Raw genomic sequence first — 20,621 nt, forward strand, 5'->3', positions numbered from 1 at the left:
TTGCGTCATTCATTGTGCTCTATCAAACCGCCACCAACGTCGAGAATAAAGACTCGTTCAGATAATCGCTGCAAATCGCCGAAAAACAAACAAACAAAACGCAGCAGGGTTTGCTATTCCTGAAATTAATGACAATTTTTTTTTTTTTTTGGTCAATCTTAAAGTAACACGAAAGAAAGGGATAACAAAAACAGGAAGAAGCAGAGGGAGAGAGAGGGAGAGAGAGAAAGTGGCTGTGTAGTCGTTGTAAACTTCAATTAAGAAGGGACTTTTCATAGCGAGCGAGCGCGAGACAGGCAGAGAGAGAGAGAGAGAGAGAGAGAAAGTAAGAAAGGAAAAAGGGAGAGGGATCGAAGCGTTGCATTCATCAAGTGGAACATTTCAAAGCCTGTGCATACCGAACACCTTTCCGAGTTTTACGCCTCTTTCTATTTTCTCAATTATTTGCTGCACTGATCTCTTTGTCTACCATATTATACCTATAATGAGAATGAAATAGAATCTCAAATTCATTTTCAATTTCGATGAGTCATCTTTCGGCGGACTTTAACTTTGTACTTAATGCCAATTACGATTGCACTGTATGACTTTTTTGGCATAGCACTCTATGTGTCGATGCCTGTGATGTCTATTTTTAGAACATTGGAAATACCCACTGGCGATTTCTTTATGAATGAAATTATTTCAAGTTTTCTCCCCCCCCCCCCCCTCTCTCTCTCTCTCTCTCTCTTCCCCTCTCTGTATTTCTTCTCTCCCCCTCTCTCTATTTCTGCCCAAGACAACAACAACAACAACAAGCAATCACGTCAACAGATGTGGATTTTATAGATCTTACTTTTGTTTTTAATAGCCAGAAGTCGTACATGAGGTCGTACACTTTGCGCTCCATACAAAAGGTTTGTAGGAATCCAAACGTGGGAACCCCCAACAAATCTTGCGCAATCCGAAAACAATAACACTTACGATGATTCTGCGCGGGATGCGCATATTTTTTTTACACAACTGTTTAGCCATTTTCGGGAAAAAATTCCTAGAAGTGCTCTGGTGAAAGAGTCTAGGTCGTCAGCGCACTGTGTGCAAGCACGTACACCCAGGGAAGGGAAGATGACAGAAAGGGGAAAACAAGGATAGTGGAGAGGATATGGAGAAGGAAAAACAATGAAATACATAAGGAAAGAGAAGAGGATAAGTCAAAGGAAGAACATAGAAATACATAATTGAAGAGCTAAGAGGATCATAGATCTACACTTAGGAAAAACAGAGAAATACATAAAGAAGGAGAAAGGGAATCTATCATATTAAAACAAAGAAATAGATGCATGACGAAGGTAAAAAGGATAGATTGAAGGAGAAACAAAGAAATACATAAAACAAAAGAGAAGAGGTTAGAATAAAAGAGAACAAAAGAAATACATAACGAATGAGAACTGGGGGATAGATTGAAGAAAAAACAAAGAAAATTAACGAAGGAGAAAAAGGATAGATTGAAGATAATAAAAAAAGATATACATGACAAAAGAGAAGAGGATAGATTGAAGGAGAACACAAAAATACATAATGAAAGAGCAGAGAGGATAGATATAACCCGAAACAAATAATGAGTATATATGTTGTACAATTCCAGCAATCCAACAAAACTGCTAAGGGTAATGCTAGACTCTATCTCTAGTCGTTTGTACAGCATATTTTACTGAAGTGGCTAAACAGTTGTGTAAAAAAAATATGCGCACCCGGGATTCTACAGGTGCTATTTTTAGCTACATGTTAGTGCTGTATCTGATTAAGTGCGTGCTGTGTTGCACATACATGCATGTAATGATTACAGCAGCTTGACGAGTTTATAATTCATTGCTTACATGCAGGTCATATATGACAATATGACGATTCGCGACATAAGATCGACGATATTCTCTTCATAATCGACATAATACCATTCGTTGCTTGAAGTATATTGGCTATATTTCTCTTTAATGGTGTAGGGTATGTATAGATTTATCAGCGTTGTCGTGACAAAGATAGTTATTATCAAGGTGGTTTCACGATCGAATAAATTATCATGTCGCAGGGTAAACACGTTTGGAGCAATTTAACTGGAGTAGTAGTGAAGTTGAGAAAGAAAGCTAGAGGTGGTTTTGGCTTTATAAATGTTGACACCGATTTTGGCAATTTCAAAGTGTTTTTCCGTATCTCAGATATCTCTGACCCGTCCGTTCAAGTTGGCGATGAGGTGATATTTGAACTGTATAAAGGACCAAAGGGACTCTTTGCAAAATCTGTCGAGCTTTTACTTCCGGATGAAGATGATGAGTCAGTCGAGTCCGAGTCTGAGTCTGAAAAGGGACCTATTCATGAAGAAGTTACCGGAGTAGTGAAGCAGTACAATGACAAACGTCGTTTTGGCTTTATCCGAGTGAATGACACTTACAACAAAGTGTTCTTTCATATTTCAGCTGTTCCAGAGAAATACATTGAGGTCGGAGATGAGGTGAGGTTTGATTTGTTTGTAGGACCTAAAGGGTACTATGCAGAATCTATTGGGTTTCTGAATTTGGATAGTGAAGATTCTGACTCTGAACCTGATGAAGCTGTGAACAAGGAGACGCTCCTGGTTTGCTGTGCAACTGGCGTTGTGACGCGATATCTAAACAGACGTCGATTCGGGTTTATAAAGGTGGATGAAACCTACAGCAAAGTATTCTTTCATATCTCTGAAGTATCGTTCAAGCCAGTTGCAGTTCAAGATCAAGTGGTATTCAATTTGTACGTAGGACCCAAGGGATACTTCGCAAAATGCATCAATTTTGTCAGTCCAGTTGTAGAAGACAATGAGTGGAATGAAACGCACTTTGGTCGAACCTCGGGGTCCCATGGCGCCAAAGATGGCAGCAATCCTGCACAAGCACCACACACACAGAAGTCTCCCGGAGGACATACGGCGCATGATCAACCACGTCATGGTAAGAGACTTTAACACGATCTGTAAATTAAGATATTAAGTTAGTTCACATCAGCTACAAATGCGCCTTAACACTAGTTCAAATTTATTGCAAATTAAAAAAAAAAAAAAAAAAAAATCAAAATTGACCAAACCCAAACATGCATGTATGTAACAGTTCACAAAGTTTGTGGAATTTCTGGGCACGAAGGAGGGCGGGGGAGGGGTGCTATTGAGAGAAGGGGGTATGAAGGACTACTGTTTATTTTAATTAAATAATTTTCATGTATTTTCCACTCCGCTTGTCCTTACTAATTTTCACGTATTTGTTCACATAATTTTGTGTTTCTTTTTCCTTCTTATTGGCCATCCATTCTGTTTTCAAGCGGTGTATTATAGTGTCGTTTGATATTCTTTACTGTTAAGGTATTGTTCTTGTTTGTATCATCTCTCTGAGTATCGCAATATTTTCTGTTTGTCTAGGTCCCGATCAGACATCAAACCAGGACACATCGAAAATGTCAAGAGAAAAGGGTAACACTTTTTTCAAGTTAGCTTGTGATCAGGGAAGCGACATGGCCAAATTAGTTCGCTTCAAGGTAACGTACCAATATTACTAAATTCACTGAACAGGAAAAGCTCAGACCATAGAGGGGGTTGGGGAGGCAAAAAAAAACATGACAACAAGCTCTCATATTTGGTTTAAAAAGAAAAAGGTGAACAAAATCTGCACCCCCCTTATATGGGCCATTTTACATATGCCGCGGGGTTGTTTGAAACTGTACTTCAGCGTACAGAATTTCACTTTTAAAAAAAAATCACACTTGGATAAGTGAATTAAAGTAGGACCATTATTTAAAGTAAAAAAAAAGGAAGACAAAAAAAAACCCCGCCGTGGCATAGGCTATGTTGTCCTTTAGAGACGAAAGGGAATTTCCAACCCCCTCGATTGAGGGAGCCTGGAAATTGCTGGATGGATGGATTCCCCGGACCCCCGAAATAATGTTCATGGAGAAAAATAATGATGTTAATATTTTTTTTTTTTTTTTTTTTTTTTTATTTTGCCCCATTGTGCATTTCGTCACAATGTACATGTACTGTTCTGTGTCCATACACCAGTGGCGGATCCAGGGGGAAAAAAACGTGTAAAAACACGTGATTTTTACCTTTTTGGGGGGATGCCCCCCCCCCCACCCCCCCCCCCCCCTTCCTGGTGCTGAAGGGGGGGGGGGTGCAAATTGTCACATTTTCGAGGGCCGAAACAAAATGTGCTCACTATGTATTTTGCTCTCTCAGTCAAGGTAGGTTGCAATAGCCAAAAAAGAGCGACGGAGCGATTTAATTCAAACAAAAACAAAAACATTTTTGCCATTTTTAGATATGATAATAATAATAATAATAATATGGATATTTATATAGCGCCGGTATCCGCCAGGCTCTGACGCTCATGGCACTGTACATACATGTATTACTATCACAAAAATATAACATAGGTTCAATACGTTTCGCTGTACATGAGCCATGCTGATTTTATCATCATGTACTCAATAATGACATTGTATTTCCGACTGACTATTGTAATCATTATTTTAAAATACAGGGTAGGCCTGTAGTCAGAGAGGCAAGTGTTTGAAAAGTAAGCATCGATTACCTTTTGGTAACATCTCGAAACAACTAAACCTGCCTGGCACTGTATTATTGCGTGAAAAGGAAGAATTTTGTATCTTTAAGTGTTTGCTTGATTTTCTTTATTTCGTGATAATCTTTTATGAAATGATATTTTAACCAACTTAATGTCTAACATTAACTAGCAGTAGGGAAGAGCGGGGAGTGTTCGCCTTATTTTTGTTCTCACATTTCTAGAGCCGTCGTTTCATGAAGAGGAAGACCATGCTTGTTCATGTATCAATGCATACGTAATGTCTATCCATTCTAATATTCCATTCTCACTGGGGTCAGGCACACCGTTTTCAAAAGGGCGAAACTGCTCTATCCTGGGACTGGTTTTTTCGTTTGGCAGGGTACGTACGCCCTGTTAGGAAAACAATGAAAACTGAAAAACAATATGTTTTTTAAAACATAAAAAATATATAATTTAAATGAACTAGAGCCGATTCTTTTTTTTTTTTTTTTTTTCTTTCTTTTTTTTTGTGGACGAAGGATGGAAACTAATAGAACTGGTGATAACATTAAGCGGATTCACTCGTCCAGAACTTCAAATTTTAACTTCGCTTGCGGCAAACAAAGACACAAATGTCTTTCAATTAAATTTTTAAAAATCCAAAAGTAACTAGAGTCAACAAAATAATTTCCAACAAAGTATGGAGAACAATGACAGACTGACAATATGGTTGTAGGAAATTACCGACCTATATCGCTTCTAACTTGTTTATCTAAAGTTTTGGAAAAAATAGTTTTTACACGTACATGTAAGTTCCTGGAAACACATGAATTATTATACCAGTTGCAGTTCGGGTTTCGTGCAAAACACAGCACTACTCATGCGTTGTTGACTATGATTAATAAGATTGCTAGTGGGATCGATAAATATGAACATACTGTTGGGGTGTTCCTGGACTTCTCCAAGGCTTTCGATACAATTAATCATGATATACTTTTTTACAAACTCAGTTATTATGGAGTTAGAGGAATAGCCTTGGAGTGGTTCAGAAACTACCTTTACAATAGGCAGCAGTGTGTTTCTATTGCTAATGCCTTGTCTAATACGAAAGGTGTAAGTTGTGTCCCACAAGGTTCTATTTTGGGCCCGCTTCTTTTTCTTATTTATATCAATGATTTCTGTAAGTCTTCGGAGGTTTTATCTTTTATTCTTTTTGCTGACGACTCAAATCTTTTCTTTTCCCATAAGGACCCACATATTTTGCTTTCCACCATCAACCAGGAATTAAAATGTGTTTCAGAATGGATCAAAGCCAATAAATCATCTCTCAATCTGCAAAAGACGAACTACATGCTCTTCAGTAACATAATAAATGAACTTCCAGGCAATGTTGTTTTTGATTGTGCCATTACTCAAAGAGTTTTAAATACTAAATTTCTGGAAATAACGATAGATGAAAAGCTTTCCTTGAAGGAACATGTAGATAATATTTGTAAAGGTATTTCAAGAAATATTGGCATTATAAACAAGGTCAAATTTTACTATCCAACTCGTATATTATTAAACCTGTATTCAACGTTAATCCTCCCACACTTAAACTACGGTATTATAGCCTGGGGCAATTATTGTGTTGAATATCTTTTAAATAGAATTTTATTACTCCAGAACAAAGCGCTGCGTATTATATGTCATTCTGATTTTCGAGCGCGCATGGATGCATTTTTTCACACACATAGTATCCTAAAGATAACAGATTTATACAATTATAATCTGGGAATATTCATGTATAATTTCAAAAGAAATGAACTGCCAAATGTTTTTTATTCAATGTTTTCAAAGAATGTCAATATTCATCATTATCCTACTCGGTCTGCCGAGCTTTTTCATTTACCAAAAACAAGAACTTTGCTCTCGAATAAATCATTTGTATTTTCAGGTCCAAAACTTCGGAACTCTCTTTCAGATCCAGTTAGAAATAAACCTACATAGTAGATTGTTCAAAAAGAATTTAATCCAAAAATATATGTCTCCTGAAGGTTAAACTTCTCACATCTCCCCTGTTTCTCTCTCTCTCTCTCTCTCCCTCTTTCTCTCTCCCTCTCTCTCCCTCTCTCCCTCTTCTTCTAACTTCTGTTGTGTGCAGCTTTGTTTTTGTCTTGTTTTATCCCGTCTCGTTTATCTTGTCGTGTTATGACTTGTGTTGTCATGTCTTGTCTTATCTTTTTATGTAATTTCCTGTCCTTTGTGTCCCGTTTTGTCATTCTTTTCTTCTTGTATTTTTGTATGATTATTTAGGTACTTTAAAATGGTTTACCGAAATATGTTATTATATTATATCTACTTTACTGTGATTATTAAGACACTTTAAAATGATTTATGATAATAATGTTCATATTACATTTATTCTTGGGAACCTACAAAAACAAGCTATGCTTTCCAGTAGGTTCCTGTTTCATTTCATAATTTGATCTTACTTTGTCAACTATATTCTTTATTGTGCAAACAATTGTCGAATAAACAAAATCAATCACTCAACAACAAAAAAGTGATGTTAACATTTAACGGATTCACCTGACTAACGACTACAACTAATCATATCCACAACTATATGTAGGGCATAGCATATGAAATGAAATAATCCCATCAGATTGTTATGTCTTTAAAAATTTAGTATTTGTTAACACAATTAATAAAAAATACCACTACAAAAAACTACTTTGAATGAAATGCGCTTAAACATTAACAACTTAATTTAAATAACATAAAGAGTTACTATAACAAATCCATAGACCTTTATTTAAGGGGTCACATGTGAACACGCCTACATGAAATGGTTTATTTCATATCATAACTTCCCTGGTATTTCTTTCAATGATTTCTCACAAAACAAATAAGTAAAATTATGTTGATTGGTAATGTTGGGAATGAGAGGGAATTCCCCCCCCCCCCCCTCAGAAACTCATGCCATACGACTTCAAGTACCAATTGTAATTTGTTGGCATGAAAGTAGAAAAAATTGTTTCCTTCTTCTGAGCGGGAAACAGGTTTCGGTTTCAGCATCATTTTATTGTTTTCGATATATCACATGATGAAATATTGTAGTATACGATACCATTCTTAGTAAATCATAGTCGCACAAAGGTAATTTAGATACATGTTATAAATTTAGTTATTGATCAAGTTATTTAAAGGTATAGACCAGTTTAGGTCATGCGATTGCATTGTGAAAGAAACGTTGTGGAATCGATCAAAAATGGTTGATCTTCTATCATATGTATTCGTTTTTTCCTGCAAGGTTCTGGAATCATCAAAATTATATTGACCCAGTCTTGGTAAAGGTACAAGCACTGTACACAGACAGATGTACACTGTTAGTCATAACGGTGGAATAATTATTTTTACCCCAATTTATTGAAGATTTTGAAAATTTTTTTCCTAATAGATCTAGATAATAGTATACATTCTCAGATTTTATTGAATGACAATTGGGGAGTGTTTGTTTTGCGTGACTGCTAAAGCAATATTAATCAACAAGGGGACCTAAAGTCATAACTGACAGTAATAGGGATTAATACCACATAAAAGGGCACTAATATAGCACATCGACGCGGTTTTGATCCTGGGGGCTCACAGTAACGAGGCCGTTGCTTAGCCAATGACTCATGACTGTACGCAGCGGGCGCTAGGGTACGTCGACGCCCCCACAAAAACAAAAAAAAAAAAACAAAATGCAATGATTTTTCAATAATCAATTGCATTTTGCCCCGACCTCCAACATAAACTAATCTTCTATTTTGGCATGCCTTAAACCATAATGCATGGCCCTACAGAGGAATTTTTCCTGTTAGGGACTTGAGGAAAATGCAATGAATTATTGAAAAATTATTGCATTTTCTTTGTTTTTTTGATTTTCTTGATATCAGGAAATAAGAATAATCGTTAAAACGGCTTATTGCACCTTTTTTTTTGTCCCGAAAATTTGGCCGACCGATATTTCGTTCAGTTGGGGGGGGGGGGGGGGGGTGGGGGTAAGGTCACCTTTTTGGGGTCACCCTTTAACACAAAATAAAACAAAAATTGAGGGGGGTTCGACCTAGTTTGCAGGCACAAACCTTGGTCAGTCGTAAAAGAGAGTCTGCACTATAAGACTACCATAGGCCATGTACTATAGCTGCTCCTGACACAACCAGTAGGTAGCTGGGCTAGGCTTCTCTCGAGGCACTAGGTTCGAAGGTAAAATGGTCACTTCTCACAAAGTTAAAGGGGTACTTGGAAAAGTGGAGGTGGCACTGTGCCCCTCCTCCTCCCCCCCCCCCCCCCGAGGGCCGCCTCTGATGTGGTATAATAGTGCGTTCAGTTGCTGTAACTGTATCTATGTGTACTGTGTGTAATTTATTTCCCTAGGTAATTGTTGGCTGACTGGAAGACCATAAATCTATGTTTCTATTTTTGTTAGAGTGCTCTGGAGTGTTACAAGAAAGCTTACGCCAGTTCTCAAACGTATGGTGAATATGTTTCAGCGGCAAAGAACATTGGAACTGTTTCTTGGAAGCTAGCTAAACTGAAGATGAATGCATGTTCTGATGAGCGAAAGGTTTGTAGATGTGTCCTTCAATTGTTTGGTTCAGTCCCCGATCAGCCTACACTGACCTAATGCCTCAGTCACACCTTTGCGTATTTGGCTTGCGTATTGATGCGTATTTATGGCTAGCCTTTTAAAGACCGTCACCACTACTGGGAAAGAAGGGATTAGACCACACAGCGAGCCGTCGAGGTCACTGTGACAGGTGGCTATCTCATTAACTCAGCTCTCATTTAACATAAGAAAAAGAGGATCATGGGGGACCAACAGGCACCGATTGGGGAAGTTTTCTATATAGAGGGAGCAAGTAGCTACAAGTATGGCAGTGTGCCTTTAACATTTATTCTTATTTCTTGATATCAAGAAATGAATTCTTAATATCAGGAAATGATTTTCTGATGTAAAGCAATGGTAATTTTTTATATCAAGAAATAGGAATACATTTTTAAACAGCCATGCATACACAAAGGTGTGACTGAGGCATTAAAGAACTATTTTGCTCATCAGTCATCCGTGGCAGAAAAAATATGAATAGGATATCACTAGACAGAAGTAAGTTTAGTTACTATTAACTAGATTTCAATCGTGTTTAATCATAATAATAATAATTGATTCTTATTGAGCGCTATTACAGAAAAACTGATCAGAGCGCTATTTTATTACAAAAAAAAAGAAACATGCAATTCAAAACAATCAAATGAGAAACAATAATTAAGATATTATGAACGAAATGAAATTTAGATACTCAAAACCTACATTATGGATTCAAGATGGAAAGAGTAGGGTTTTGTTATTGTTATTAAGATATAAAGTTAAATATTTGGCATGCTTTTTATATACACAATGCATGCCTATTTTACGCTACAGGTGATACATGCGCACTTTAAAGCGGCTCTGCAGCACTTCGGTACCGCTTACACGAAAAGGAACTGCATGGTCGAAGAATGGGGTAAACATCTTGAGAAGTCTATCAAGGAATGTCTAGATGACATCAGAACATGGATTGCCCCAAGAAATGACGAAGGTACTCGTTTTTTTTATAAAAGTCTTGTCGATAAAGATAACTGTCAATAGTAGAATGATAATAAATGTCTTAATTATGATGACTAATGATAAGAATCATAATCAGGCGCGCCGGTAGCAGTTTTGGGATTGGGGGATGGGGCGAACATTCCAGGGGGGCTCATATTTCAGTGGCAGTGGCGTAATGAGCACCAAAAAAAGATTACGGTCAGATAAGCATAGTTAGATAACTTAATTGTGACACTGGCAGGTCACTAATTAGTGTGGGGTCCAGGGGGCTGAGCCTCATGAAACTCGTGAGTTATTTAAATTAAATTCCTGTTTACACTTCTTTTCTTTGAATGGAATATAATTTGTGATTCAATGCAGATTTTATTTTTTTTAATTTTCCTTTTGGTTAAAGAGTACAAACCATTTTTACTCCCTTACCTCTTTTTTGGAAGGAGGAGGGGGGGGGGGGGGCGAAAATCAGTTTTGTTCCCCCTACCCCCCCCCCCCTCCCACCTCCCACCTCCGGCGCCTATGAGAATAATCATGATAATAACAACCAAATTAATTTGGTCTTATTTAGCCAGGATAGCCTAATCAGTTTTTAATGCGGGCCCTGCGATTATTTTTACCCCAGCAATTGCAGTACCCTTTTCCACCTAAGCGGAGAGTGGCAAATGTAGATTAATTTCTTGACAAAGGACGTTGGTGCCACGGTGGGACTCGATCGAGTCGCGAACCATGTATTTCACAGTGTGAGTCGGACTGGGGTGCGACCAATGAACCCTTAGATTGAGAGTCAAGATCCACTCACTTTATCACGACAAATGCATATGGATATGACCTAATTACATCAACAGGGGCCTCCCGATAACAGACGGCTCACGGGACTGGCGGTCCTCAAGAGCGACAACTATCGGTCTCATGCACCTTCAGAAAAGTTGTTAGACAGCCCGCGAGGCCGACATGTCAGTCTCATGCCATTGGCTGTGGGTTTCATAAACATTCAGATAACCTTTCGAAAGGCTTGTGAGACCGAACAACATTGTCGGTCTCGTGGGTTGTAGTCTTAATCGACTCCTACATGTCTTTGTTTATTTGCTTTTGACTCCTCCAGATCGGGTAGTTGCCCTCAAGGAGTACGTAGGTTACATGCCTGAATGTGACGCTAAGGTCAGCTGCTATCTTCGCATCGCAAATATGTATTTCAGAAAAGGAAAAGATGCTCTGCAGCACCAAGAATACAAGAGCTGCCAAGAGTACGTTATATGTGTTAAAGGTATCATTTTCCCATTTGCAGGCCAAACTAGAATAAAATGTTGAATTCCAACGGCATTTGAAAGACAACACTCATTTAGAACTTCCCTCAAAACAAAAGGACTTGAAAGTCGCTTTTAGTGAGAAAATAACGACCATTAGTTGTCGAATCGACTTAAATGATTGCAATCACCTAAGTAATAGTCTTATTTCCAGACCCTTTTACCGAATGGTCATACGTTCTGTGCTGCACAAAGATTCAATCAGTTTAATTTTGGCCATTACAAGTAGTGAGTTATTGATGTAGACAAAAGCTCATGTACCTGTTAGCTCATGTACAGCTCATTTTATGTTTGTTTTTACCAAAGAAAAAAAGTTGTCAGTCACTCAATAGTGTCTGAGAGTGAAGTCTAGAAGGTAAACGGGTTTCCTTGCATAATTTGAATAATAGGCCACTGCTTATGTTTACATTTCTCACATACATGACATATACATAATTCCTGCGAAGTTCTACAGTTTTGGATGTTGGCTGCAAAAGGGCCCTGGTCTATAAATAGCACACAATATTGCTACAGAAATTGCTTGAGGTTAACTTTTAGAAAGGCTCTTCAGACTTCCCGCGTATAAAGAAAAGTTTTGCTTTGCATTCATTTAGTATTTGTTGATATTGTATCTCTAGATACATGGATGAATGTAGTACAACCCTGAATGAAGCAAAGAAAAGATGTACAGGTGCGGTTTCAAGCTTCAAAGTAAACGTCACTGACCTGGAGAAAGACGTCCAGTACCAAAAAGATGTCGTCCAGAAATGTTTATCGAAGGCCAAAGGTAATACGTTAGCTCATTACGCTCTCTCTATGTGAACATTTAGTTAGAGACGTCTACATTAATCACTGTAACTATTTCATTTAACATAATTTTACTAGGAAAGTTGGGACCCAGTAATAATAATAATTATACAAAAATAAGTGCAAAGCAGGGGCACGAAGTGTCACCTACCTAAATCGAATGATGCAAAGTGAGGGGGAAGAGAGAAAAAGAGAGAGCGAGAGACATGGAGAGAGAGAGGGGGAAGAGGGAAAGAGAGAGAGAGAGACAGACAGACAGAGTGGGAAAGAGAGAGAGGGATGGGAGAGAAAGAGAGCAAGATGGAGAGAGGGATAGAAAAAATGAAAGACAGGGAGAGAGGGAAAGTGAGAGAGAGAAAGAGAGAGAGAGAGAGAGAGGAAACAACCCAAAATGAGAAGGAGAGGGAGACTCAAAAGATGTAAGAATAAATGTGATTGACATTCGTCCCCCACCCCCGCCCCATGACACTCCCCTTTCTTTCACGAGGTAAGGCCAGTGCCCCCTACCCATCAATATTCCGCTGGATGGAACACTCCAGAAAATGAACGACAAATCAAGAGTTGAGGGGAATGAAATTTTCAAGGGAAAGGGTAGGGGGCGGTCTGTATTGTTGGTATTTCCTTGATGTATTTATAAAAAGAAAACCTATTCCCTCTGTCGTATATTGTGATGTACCCATTTCATGAGTCTATGTTTTTTATGTTTCTCTTTGAGATTCTATGATATTGTAACTTTGTAAGCGAAATGGTACGTTTTGGCATTAGTATTGTTGTTATCGTTGTTATTATTACAATTGTTATTATTATTATTATTGTAATAATTATGTTATAATGATTCTTATCATAAAGAGGAAGTTATGGGTGCAAGTATACCCCCTTTTCATTTTGTTTACTAATCGCAGATGAACAGGCGCGTCGAGAACAAGAAAAAAGGGAAGCTAAGGAGAAAGAGACTGCAAAGGAACAACTAAAAGGCGTTCTAAAGAAATTGGAAAGTCTCAGAGAGTTACCCGTTGACGAGTTCGTCGAACGAGTATACAAGCAGTGGCCTCCTAAATGGATTGATGAGTCGAAGATACCTAAGGCATCGTCGTCGTCGTCGTCGTCGTCGTCGAAGGTTTCAAAGAGGAAGCTACTGATTCGTGCCATCAGCCATTATCACCCAGACAAGGTGGATAAGAGTGTTTATGGTGTAAAATGGCATGTTTTGTCCGTCGAGATTACAAAATGTCTCACACTTCTACTAGCTGAATTTAATACTTAAATAAGTGCAGATTATCCTCACGTGCCAGCTTCTTCATTAAAGCAATACAGTACTAGAAGCGCTATTGTAAAAAAAAAAAAAAAAAAAAAAAAAAAAATCTAGCGCTTTTTCAGATCAGCTGTAGCAGTATAATTATGGTCCCGTAATTCCCTGCTTCCCTAGCAGCCAGTTGGTTCTCGCATCGTGTCCTCTGCGAAGTGGTTGTTGGGTATATGCAATGAACATTATGCTAGGGCAGAACGTTCATTATTCGTTCAGTATCACTTTAATTAATGCTCCGACATATACTCCAGCAACAATAAGGCAGTTTGTATAGTACAATTCGGGCATGGCTAGGTAAATGTAATACATGTACATGTTTGTACACAAACTGTAAAATCCATCGGGGCGAATGCTTGATACTGTTCATGGAAGTTATGTCATATTCATTTGGAATGCTCCCATTATCGCTACGCTCTATAACAACGTCGAAATTTTAAAGAAACCACAGCATATCTATCTTTTTGAAAAATGTTTTCATAGAGTATAAATTGCAAATTGGCGGGGAGTGGGAGGTTGGCCTACGGTCTTCAAATGCGTTATACATGTAGAAGAACATTGATTATCATTAGTAGTATCATAAGTGCCTTGGCGGCACATTCTGTGATACGCAGGTGGAAGTATTTTCTTCTAGAAGCAAACAAGAGGTACCAATGAAGCACCGCCATCACTTTGGCAGTGATTCTTCTAAAGTGCACACAATGGGATGTATCCATCTTTAAAACATTTGTGGATAATTCGGGGTCAGAAATCAACGACACAGGGATGTGATCGCTATTGGCTTTAAAGACACCACGTCCCTTTTGCAGCCAACCTCATTTTTTTAGAACTTTGCAGGAATTATGAATATGTCATGTATGTCCTTTCTGTGAAATGTAAACGTTAGTAGTGTCCTAATATTCAAAGTATGCAAGGAAACCCGTTTACTTGCTAGACTTCACTGTCAGACACTATTGTCAGTATTGAGTGAGTGACTGGTTTTGTTTTCTTCTTTGGTAATAACATACATAAAATGAGCTGTAAAGGAATTGTCGACATCAATAACCTACTTCTTGTAATGGCCAAAATTAAACTGATTGAATCTTTGCGCAGCATAAAACGTACGATTATGCGGTACAATGGTCTAAAAATGAAGACTATTACTTATTTTCTCTATAGCTCCTAAGTCGAATTGGCAACTAATAGTCGTTATTTTCCCACTTTAAGACATTTTCAAGCCCCCTTTTTTTAAGGGGAGTTCTAAATTAGTATTATCTTTCAAATGCAATTGGAATGTAACCTTTTCATTTTTTTTGGCCTGCAAATGGGACATAGTACCTTTAAAGGGTTATGTATACGTGTTTGGTCGAGGGTCGAAGTTAAAAATCGCCGGGTTACTGTAGAATATCGACCGCCGGAACATGTGTGGTAATTAAAATTTTAGCATTGTGACCCAGTCACAGTCAAAGGGAAAAGGCACATCCAAGTGGATTAATTACAAGGACTAGTAATGATTATCCTCAGTTAATGAGGTACTGTCTTTCTTTCATATTTGTTTTCTAGTGTGTTACCCATGTACCGCAAATGTGATTGGGTGATCTCTCAATCTAATACTGTCTCATTATCATATCTTTGCTTCTACATGCTATAACTACTACAAAGTTTATGTTGTGATTTGACGTGATTTCTTAATCTTATCATTTGTCAAACTTAAAGAAATGGAGAAATAGTTAATTTCTTATATTGTATTTTGCTATTACACTGTTGGTCATGATGGTGAAATAATTATTTAATTTATGGAGTAATTTTGACAATGATTTATTCCTAAAAGATCTACACTGTTGGTCATAATGGTGGAATAATTATTTTTACCCCAGTTTAGGGAAGGATTTTAAAAAATGATTTATTTCTAATAGATCTAGATAATAGGTTACATTCTCAAATTGTATTCAATAATTATTTGTGAGTGTTTCTTTTGCGTGACTGCTAAAGCATGTGTATGCTACTATGCTAAACAACTAGGGGACCTACGTCCTCTTCAGTCATAACTGACAGTAATGAGGATTAACGCCTCATAAAAGGGCTCTAATATAGCACATCGACACGGTTTTGATCCTGAGGGCTCACAGTTACGAGGCCATTGCTTAGTCACTGAATCATGACTGTACGCAGCGGGGGCTAGGGTACGTCGTCGCCCCCACAAATACAAAAAAAAAACAAAGAAAATGCAATGAATTATCAATAATTCATTGCATTTTGCCCCGACCCCAAACATTAAAAAAGAAAAATCCTCTATGTGGGCATGCCTTGAACCATAATGCATGGCCCTACAGAGGAATTTCGTGAATAAATTAGGGGCATACAAAAAGTCGTTTGTACGCGACCCTGAGTCCCCGACCCGGCGTGATGACCCGACGATTTGAAGTACAGGCCGCATAGAATTGCGTTTTAGCACACTCAACAAAAATACCTTCAGTGAGACTTCAGATGATGGCAGACAATATGCATGGGCATAAAGAACGAAAGTGTCTGTTTTTAACGTGACTGTACAATGATTGAATTAATGATAATGTAGGCCTATTGTGTACATGATGCTCAGATATTGAAAACGAATCATTGAGAATCTCATTAAATCTCGCTAAATATCATAATTTGAAATCGAGAAATGGGGAAAGAGGAAGAGAACGAAAAAAGATGTGGTTTTCAACGGAGCGTTTAGTACTTCACAGTCATGAACGCACGTAATATATAAAAACATTTTAGAGGAGTCTCAATTAGCAAGGCACGTAATATTGTTTTTTAAATGAAAACTTACTTTTCGGAGATTATTGTTGTAAGAGTCGTTTTGCACTTCAATGTTTGCCATGCATTGGCAGAGGTCTCTTTATTGCTGTTGTTTTATTAAAGATTACAATTGAGCTTTCTATCTTCCTACATCACTTTTATCCTGTTTTGTTGTTGTTGTATTCATTATTGTTTCAACCTAGCGTTAAGGTAGAAAAGATCTAATGCAAGTTTCCTTTACAATTTAGGACTGATATACTATGATTATTTATTTCCCGTAGCTTGCGACCTTTGTTCCGGAAGTCATTGTAGATGAGTGCATATATAAAAACATCCTGTTTATATAGGAAGCCTAATTGAAATGAAAGGAGTTTTCCATAGTGTATAGAATTATAAAATCTATCCAATTACAGTTATTTAATCTATCCAATGCATACCGTTCTGTGGCCGGGTTCTTCCTAAAGAGGCGGAACTTCCTTTGGCAGACGGATCACTGCGATATATATATATATATATCGCCATGCAGACACAGCGAAACTTTCCATAATTAAACAGACCTTTACGACAAATACATTCCAAGAAAAACGGTCGACTCAAAGCTGCTCAATAATAACAAACTGAGTGGCTACGTTCTGACAAGAGAAGCAGAAGTAGTATGATGGAGTTTTATCGAAAGACCACGCTGGTTTTCATCTGTTTGGCCATCGTCATGACTGCCTGTCCTACTGGGGTACGAGCTGGCTGTTGCTGTCCAACATTCTGGACTGCTTTCGGACAGCATTGTTACAGGTAAAATGGGATTATTAATTTTTTTTTTTTTTTTTTTCTTTTCAATAAACAGTTATCATTATTTTATATTTTCATCTTGTCTTTGTCAGAAACTTTTTTTGATGTTTATAGTTGGGGTGATCCGACATTTGCAAGGGGATATAATACTTATACGGTAGAGATTTAGGCCGGGTTAGGTTTTAGGTAGTAGGGTTAGGGTTAGGTATAATGTTGGGTCTGGTGATGTAGAAGTTCGATTCGGTTAGTTATGGAAAATTACCGCTGACCAATGGTCGCAGGAGCTTTTGGGGATATTGTGTTTTTCATTTCTGTTTAGCTTTGACGTTAAAATTGTTTTGCGATTGTTTCTTCTTTTTCTTCTTCTTTTTCTTCTTCATCTTCTTCTCCTTCTGCTTCTTCTCCTTCTTGTTTTGTGTGTGGGACGGGTGAACGTGTATTTGTTTTGTAAAGAGCATATTACATCAGCTATGTGTACTACATTTTTAAAGCAAATTTATATAGATGGGATGAAATCATGCATGGGGAAAGTTATGTTGATGGGGTATTCGGAGGCTAAACCCGGCGGCTACACGTAATGCCTACCTAGATGTGTGTATGATTTGGTTTCTCTGGGCTTTATTCCGCCAAACTTAGGTAGGCCTATACAGGGGCGTACGCAGGATTTTTTCAAGGGGGGGGGTTTAAAATCTGGCCCAAAATATTTTGCTCCCGAAAATTTGAAAATCGCGCCCCGGCCGAAAAGTCGCTCAGTGGGGGGGGGGGGGGGGGGGGGGGGGGGGGGGTAAGCGGACACTTTTTTTTTCTTCTGGTAGTCCAAAAGAAAATCGCAAAGACTCAGCCAACCGAAAAGTCGCTCAGTGGGGGGGGGGGGGGGGGGGGGGGGGGGGGGGGGGGGGTAAGCGGACACTTTTTTTTTTTGGTCTCGGAATTTGAAAATTTGAAGAAAAAAAAATTCGTTGGGGGGGGGGGGGGTAAGGTCACTTTACGTTAGCCGTGGGTATAACTTTTTTTTTTTTTTAAATTAAAAAACAAACAAAACAAAACAAACAAAGGGGGGTTTAGTTTTTTTAGGAGGGTTTACACACATAAAAATACCAAAGGGGGGTTTGAAACCCCCCCCCCCCCCCCCCCCCCCCCCCTGCGTACGCCCCTGGGCCTATATTATATGGTTAGGGCGAGGGCCTTCTTAGGTTACGTTTAGGTTTATGTACAGCTAGGAGTATAGGTCCATGATTAATGTTAAGATTGTACTAAGTGTAGGAATCAACGTAATGAGGACAATCCTCCATGCTCCACCCCTTCCAAGTACGGTGCAACTTTAATTTACCTTTGCCCTCTTCCCTCTCGATCCACTTATAGATTCTTCGCCTCCAACACTACATGGCAGGATGCAGAGAACCACTGTCAGACTTACAGCGTGCCCTCTCTCGGCAGTGGAGGAGCAGTCATAGATAGTTTGGGTCATCTGGTTTCCATCCATTCTGAAGCAGAACACAACTTCGTCGTAACTCTTTTCGCAACTTCTCGAAAAAAGGAGGTACATTTATGGCATATCTGTTATAGAGCTTATCCGGACAATTACCCTCTGGATTGTGCTTGTGTCCAATTGTCCTAAAAATTGTATTAATTGTTATTGTAAACATAAACAAACTTAAAATCCATACTCGAAAAAAAATATATTACCTATAACCGAGGTTTAAAGATAAAGGTATAAGACCCACAGGTAGGGTAACATAGCTAATGCAAATTTTTTTTGTTGAAGAAAACTGTTCTATGGGTAGTCGTTCTGGGGTAATTGTCCTGCACTAGACATCGATATCATCCCTGAAATATGTTGTTTAGGTCCCATACACCTCACGTCATACAACAATATAATGAACGGATAAATCCATATCGACAATTTCATCAATTCTTTTAATACGGTCAAGTATAGGGCTTTCAATTTAAAGTCCACCCTGATATTAATTTGGTTTAATATAAGCAGAAACATGAGAGAGACAACATTTCATAAAAAAAAATTCTTAATTATTTATGACGGAATTGATTTGTATCACGTATACAAATATATTTGCGATAATTATATCTAGGGTGAATGTATGACTGACAATTTTCTGTAGGGAAAATAGATATTTTTTATCTTATTTTGGGGGTACAGGGCAAATGGGAGGGGAGCTCGCACGATACGTCACATAGTTGCCAATTTGTGCTGGATTGATCGCACCTTCAAAGATTAATAACTTTCTTATTTCTTAATCGTTTTTTGCTCAAAATTTCACTGAACTGTTTCTCTCAGCTCTCTACTTCTATTATTAGAATCAACTTGGTATCAGGGTGGAATTTCCCTTTAATATGAAGATCTGCAGGTTTACTAAATCTATATAAAATACATAAGATTCGGAGGTCTTCTACGTGTCTTTTGTAATATATTTCTTCACGTACATGTATACCGTTTTTAATAGTTAAATTTCATATTTAAATCGCTCTCTCTCTCTCTCTCTCTCTCTTTCTTCTCTCTCTCTCTTCTCTCTTACTCTCTGTCTCTCTCTCGCTTCTCTCTCTCTCTCGCTTTCTCTCTCTCTCGCTTTCTCTCTCTCTCTCTCTCTCTCACTTCTCTTCTCTTCTCTTTCACACCCTCCCTCTCTCTCTCCCTCCCTCGTCTCTATCCATCAGTCTGGTAGCATTGCTATGTTGCTTGGAATGCATGATACATCAGCTGAAGATCACTTCCAGTGGTCAGATGGAACGCCATTTGACTTTACCATGTGGTCACCAGGTCAACCGGACAACTGGCGCTCACGAGAGGACTGTGGAGAGATACCACTATACCACAAATGGAATGATGCAGACTGTCGAAATTATTATCATTATTTCGTCTGTAAACTACCAGCATCATAGGCGTAGCCAGGGAGCCTAAGAAGGGGGCACCCCCCCCCCCTGGTTATCCGCTCAAAAAAGCTGGAATCTCAGCTTAAACGTAAAATGTCATAATTCAAAATAGAGAAACGTAGGAAAGAAGAAGGAAACACAAATGACTTGATTATCAACAGATTGTTTAGTAGTAAACAGTCATGGTGCACGCGAGTAAATATAATATTTCATGGGAGTCTTAGCCTAGCAAGGCACTTTTATTTTATTTCTTTTTTAAAGAAAACTTAGGCCATTAAAAAATATATACATGTTTAGCGTCCCCGCCCGCTTCCTTTTTGGGGGCCGCCTCCTTTTTTCTTTTTTTGTTGATTTTTTTTTTTTTTTTTAAAGAAAAAAAAACATGAAAAACACTGCTAAAATGGATCTATTTCTGATTTTTAAAAAAAAAAAGGGTCGGCGGCCATCTTGAAAAATAGCCCAACTGTCAGGGAAAATGTACCGAGCGGCCATTTTGAGCGGCCCTTTTGAAAGAAAAAAAAAAGAAAAAGGGCCGCCTCCTTCCTATTTAAAAAAAAACCAGGACGCTAAACATGTTTTGTTTTTTTATTTGGCCTTACTTTTGAGAGATTATTTTTGTTAGTGTC

At 38.2% G+C, this 20,621-nt stretch overlaps 2 protein-coding genes across 3 annotated transcripts; both read left to right on the top strand.

Annotated features, from left to right (window-relative positions):
• Positions 1 to 1,836: 1,836 nt before the first annotated feature.
• On the top strand, positions 1,837 to 14,432 carry LOC583115. 2 transcript variants are annotated; one of them, XM_783041.4, is made up of 7 exons: positions 1,837 to 2,957; positions 3,419 to 3,534; positions 9,013 to 9,150; positions 10,006 to 10,162; positions 11,267 to 11,408; positions 12,086 to 12,234; positions 13,157 to 14,432. In XM_783041.4, exons 1-7 carry the CDS (start codon positions 2,057 to 2,059, stop codon positions 13,516 to 13,518), a joined length of 1,965 nt encoding a protein of 654 aa, XP_788134.3. In that variant the 5' UTR covers positions 1,837 to 2,056; the 3' UTR covers positions 13,519 to 14,432. The 2 variants fall into 2 exon arrangements, with proteins under 2 accessions (XP_788134.3, XP_030837773.1); XM_030981913.1 differs by lacking the exon at positions 9,013 to 9,150.
• A 2,363-nt stretch (positions 14,433 to 16,795) lies between these two features.
• On the top strand, positions 16,796 to 20,116 carry LOC100889291 (echinoidin). Its single transcript, XM_003730233.3, has 3 exons — positions 16,796 to 17,109; positions 18,469 to 18,646; positions 19,780 to 20,116. Exons 1-3 carry the CDS (start codon positions 16,976 to 16,978, stop codon positions 20,002 to 20,004), a joined length of 537 nt encoding a protein of 178 aa, XP_003730281.1. The 5' UTR covers positions 16,796 to 16,975; the 3' UTR covers positions 20,005 to 20,116.
• The last annotated feature ends 505 nt before the right edge of the window (positions 20,117 to 20,621 follow it).

This window comes from Strongylocentrotus purpuratus, unplaced genomic scaffold, assembly GCF_000002235.5.
Source record: "Strongylocentrotus purpuratus isolate Spur 01 unplaced genomic scaffold, Spur_5.0 spur5_scaffold_12, whole genome shotgun sequence".
NCBI lineage: Eukaryota > Metazoa > Echinodermata > Echinoidea > Camarodonta > Strongylocentrotidae > Strongylocentrotus > Strongylocentrotus purpuratus.

Excerpts from the sequence above, each read along its gene's own strand:
- LOC583115 (XM_783041.4), top strand. The coding sequence starts at position 2,057 with ATGTCGCAGGGTAAACACGTTTGGAGCAATTTAACTGGAGTAGTAGTG. Across the intron at positions 9,151-10,005 it reads CATGTTCTGATGAGCGAAAG|GTGATACATGCGCACTTTAA; the intron begins GTTTGTAGATGT and ends TTTACGCTACAG. Across the intron at positions 11,409-12,085 it reads GAATACAAGAGCTGCCAAGA|ATACATGGATGAATGTAGTA; the intron begins GTACGTTATATG and ends TTGTATCTCTAG.
- LOC100889291 (XM_003730233.3), top strand. The coding sequence starts at position 16,976 with ATGATGGAGTTTTATCGAAAGACCACGCTGGTTTTCATCTGTTTGGCC. Across the intron at positions 17,110-18,468 it reads TTCGGACAGCATTGTTACAG|ATTCTTCGCCTCCAACACTA; the intron begins GTAAAATGGGAT and ends ATCCACTTATAG. Across the intron at positions 18,647-19,779 it reads CAACTTCTCGAAAAAAGGAG|TCTGGTAGCATTGCTATGTT; the intron begins GTACATTTATGG and ends TCTATCCATCAG.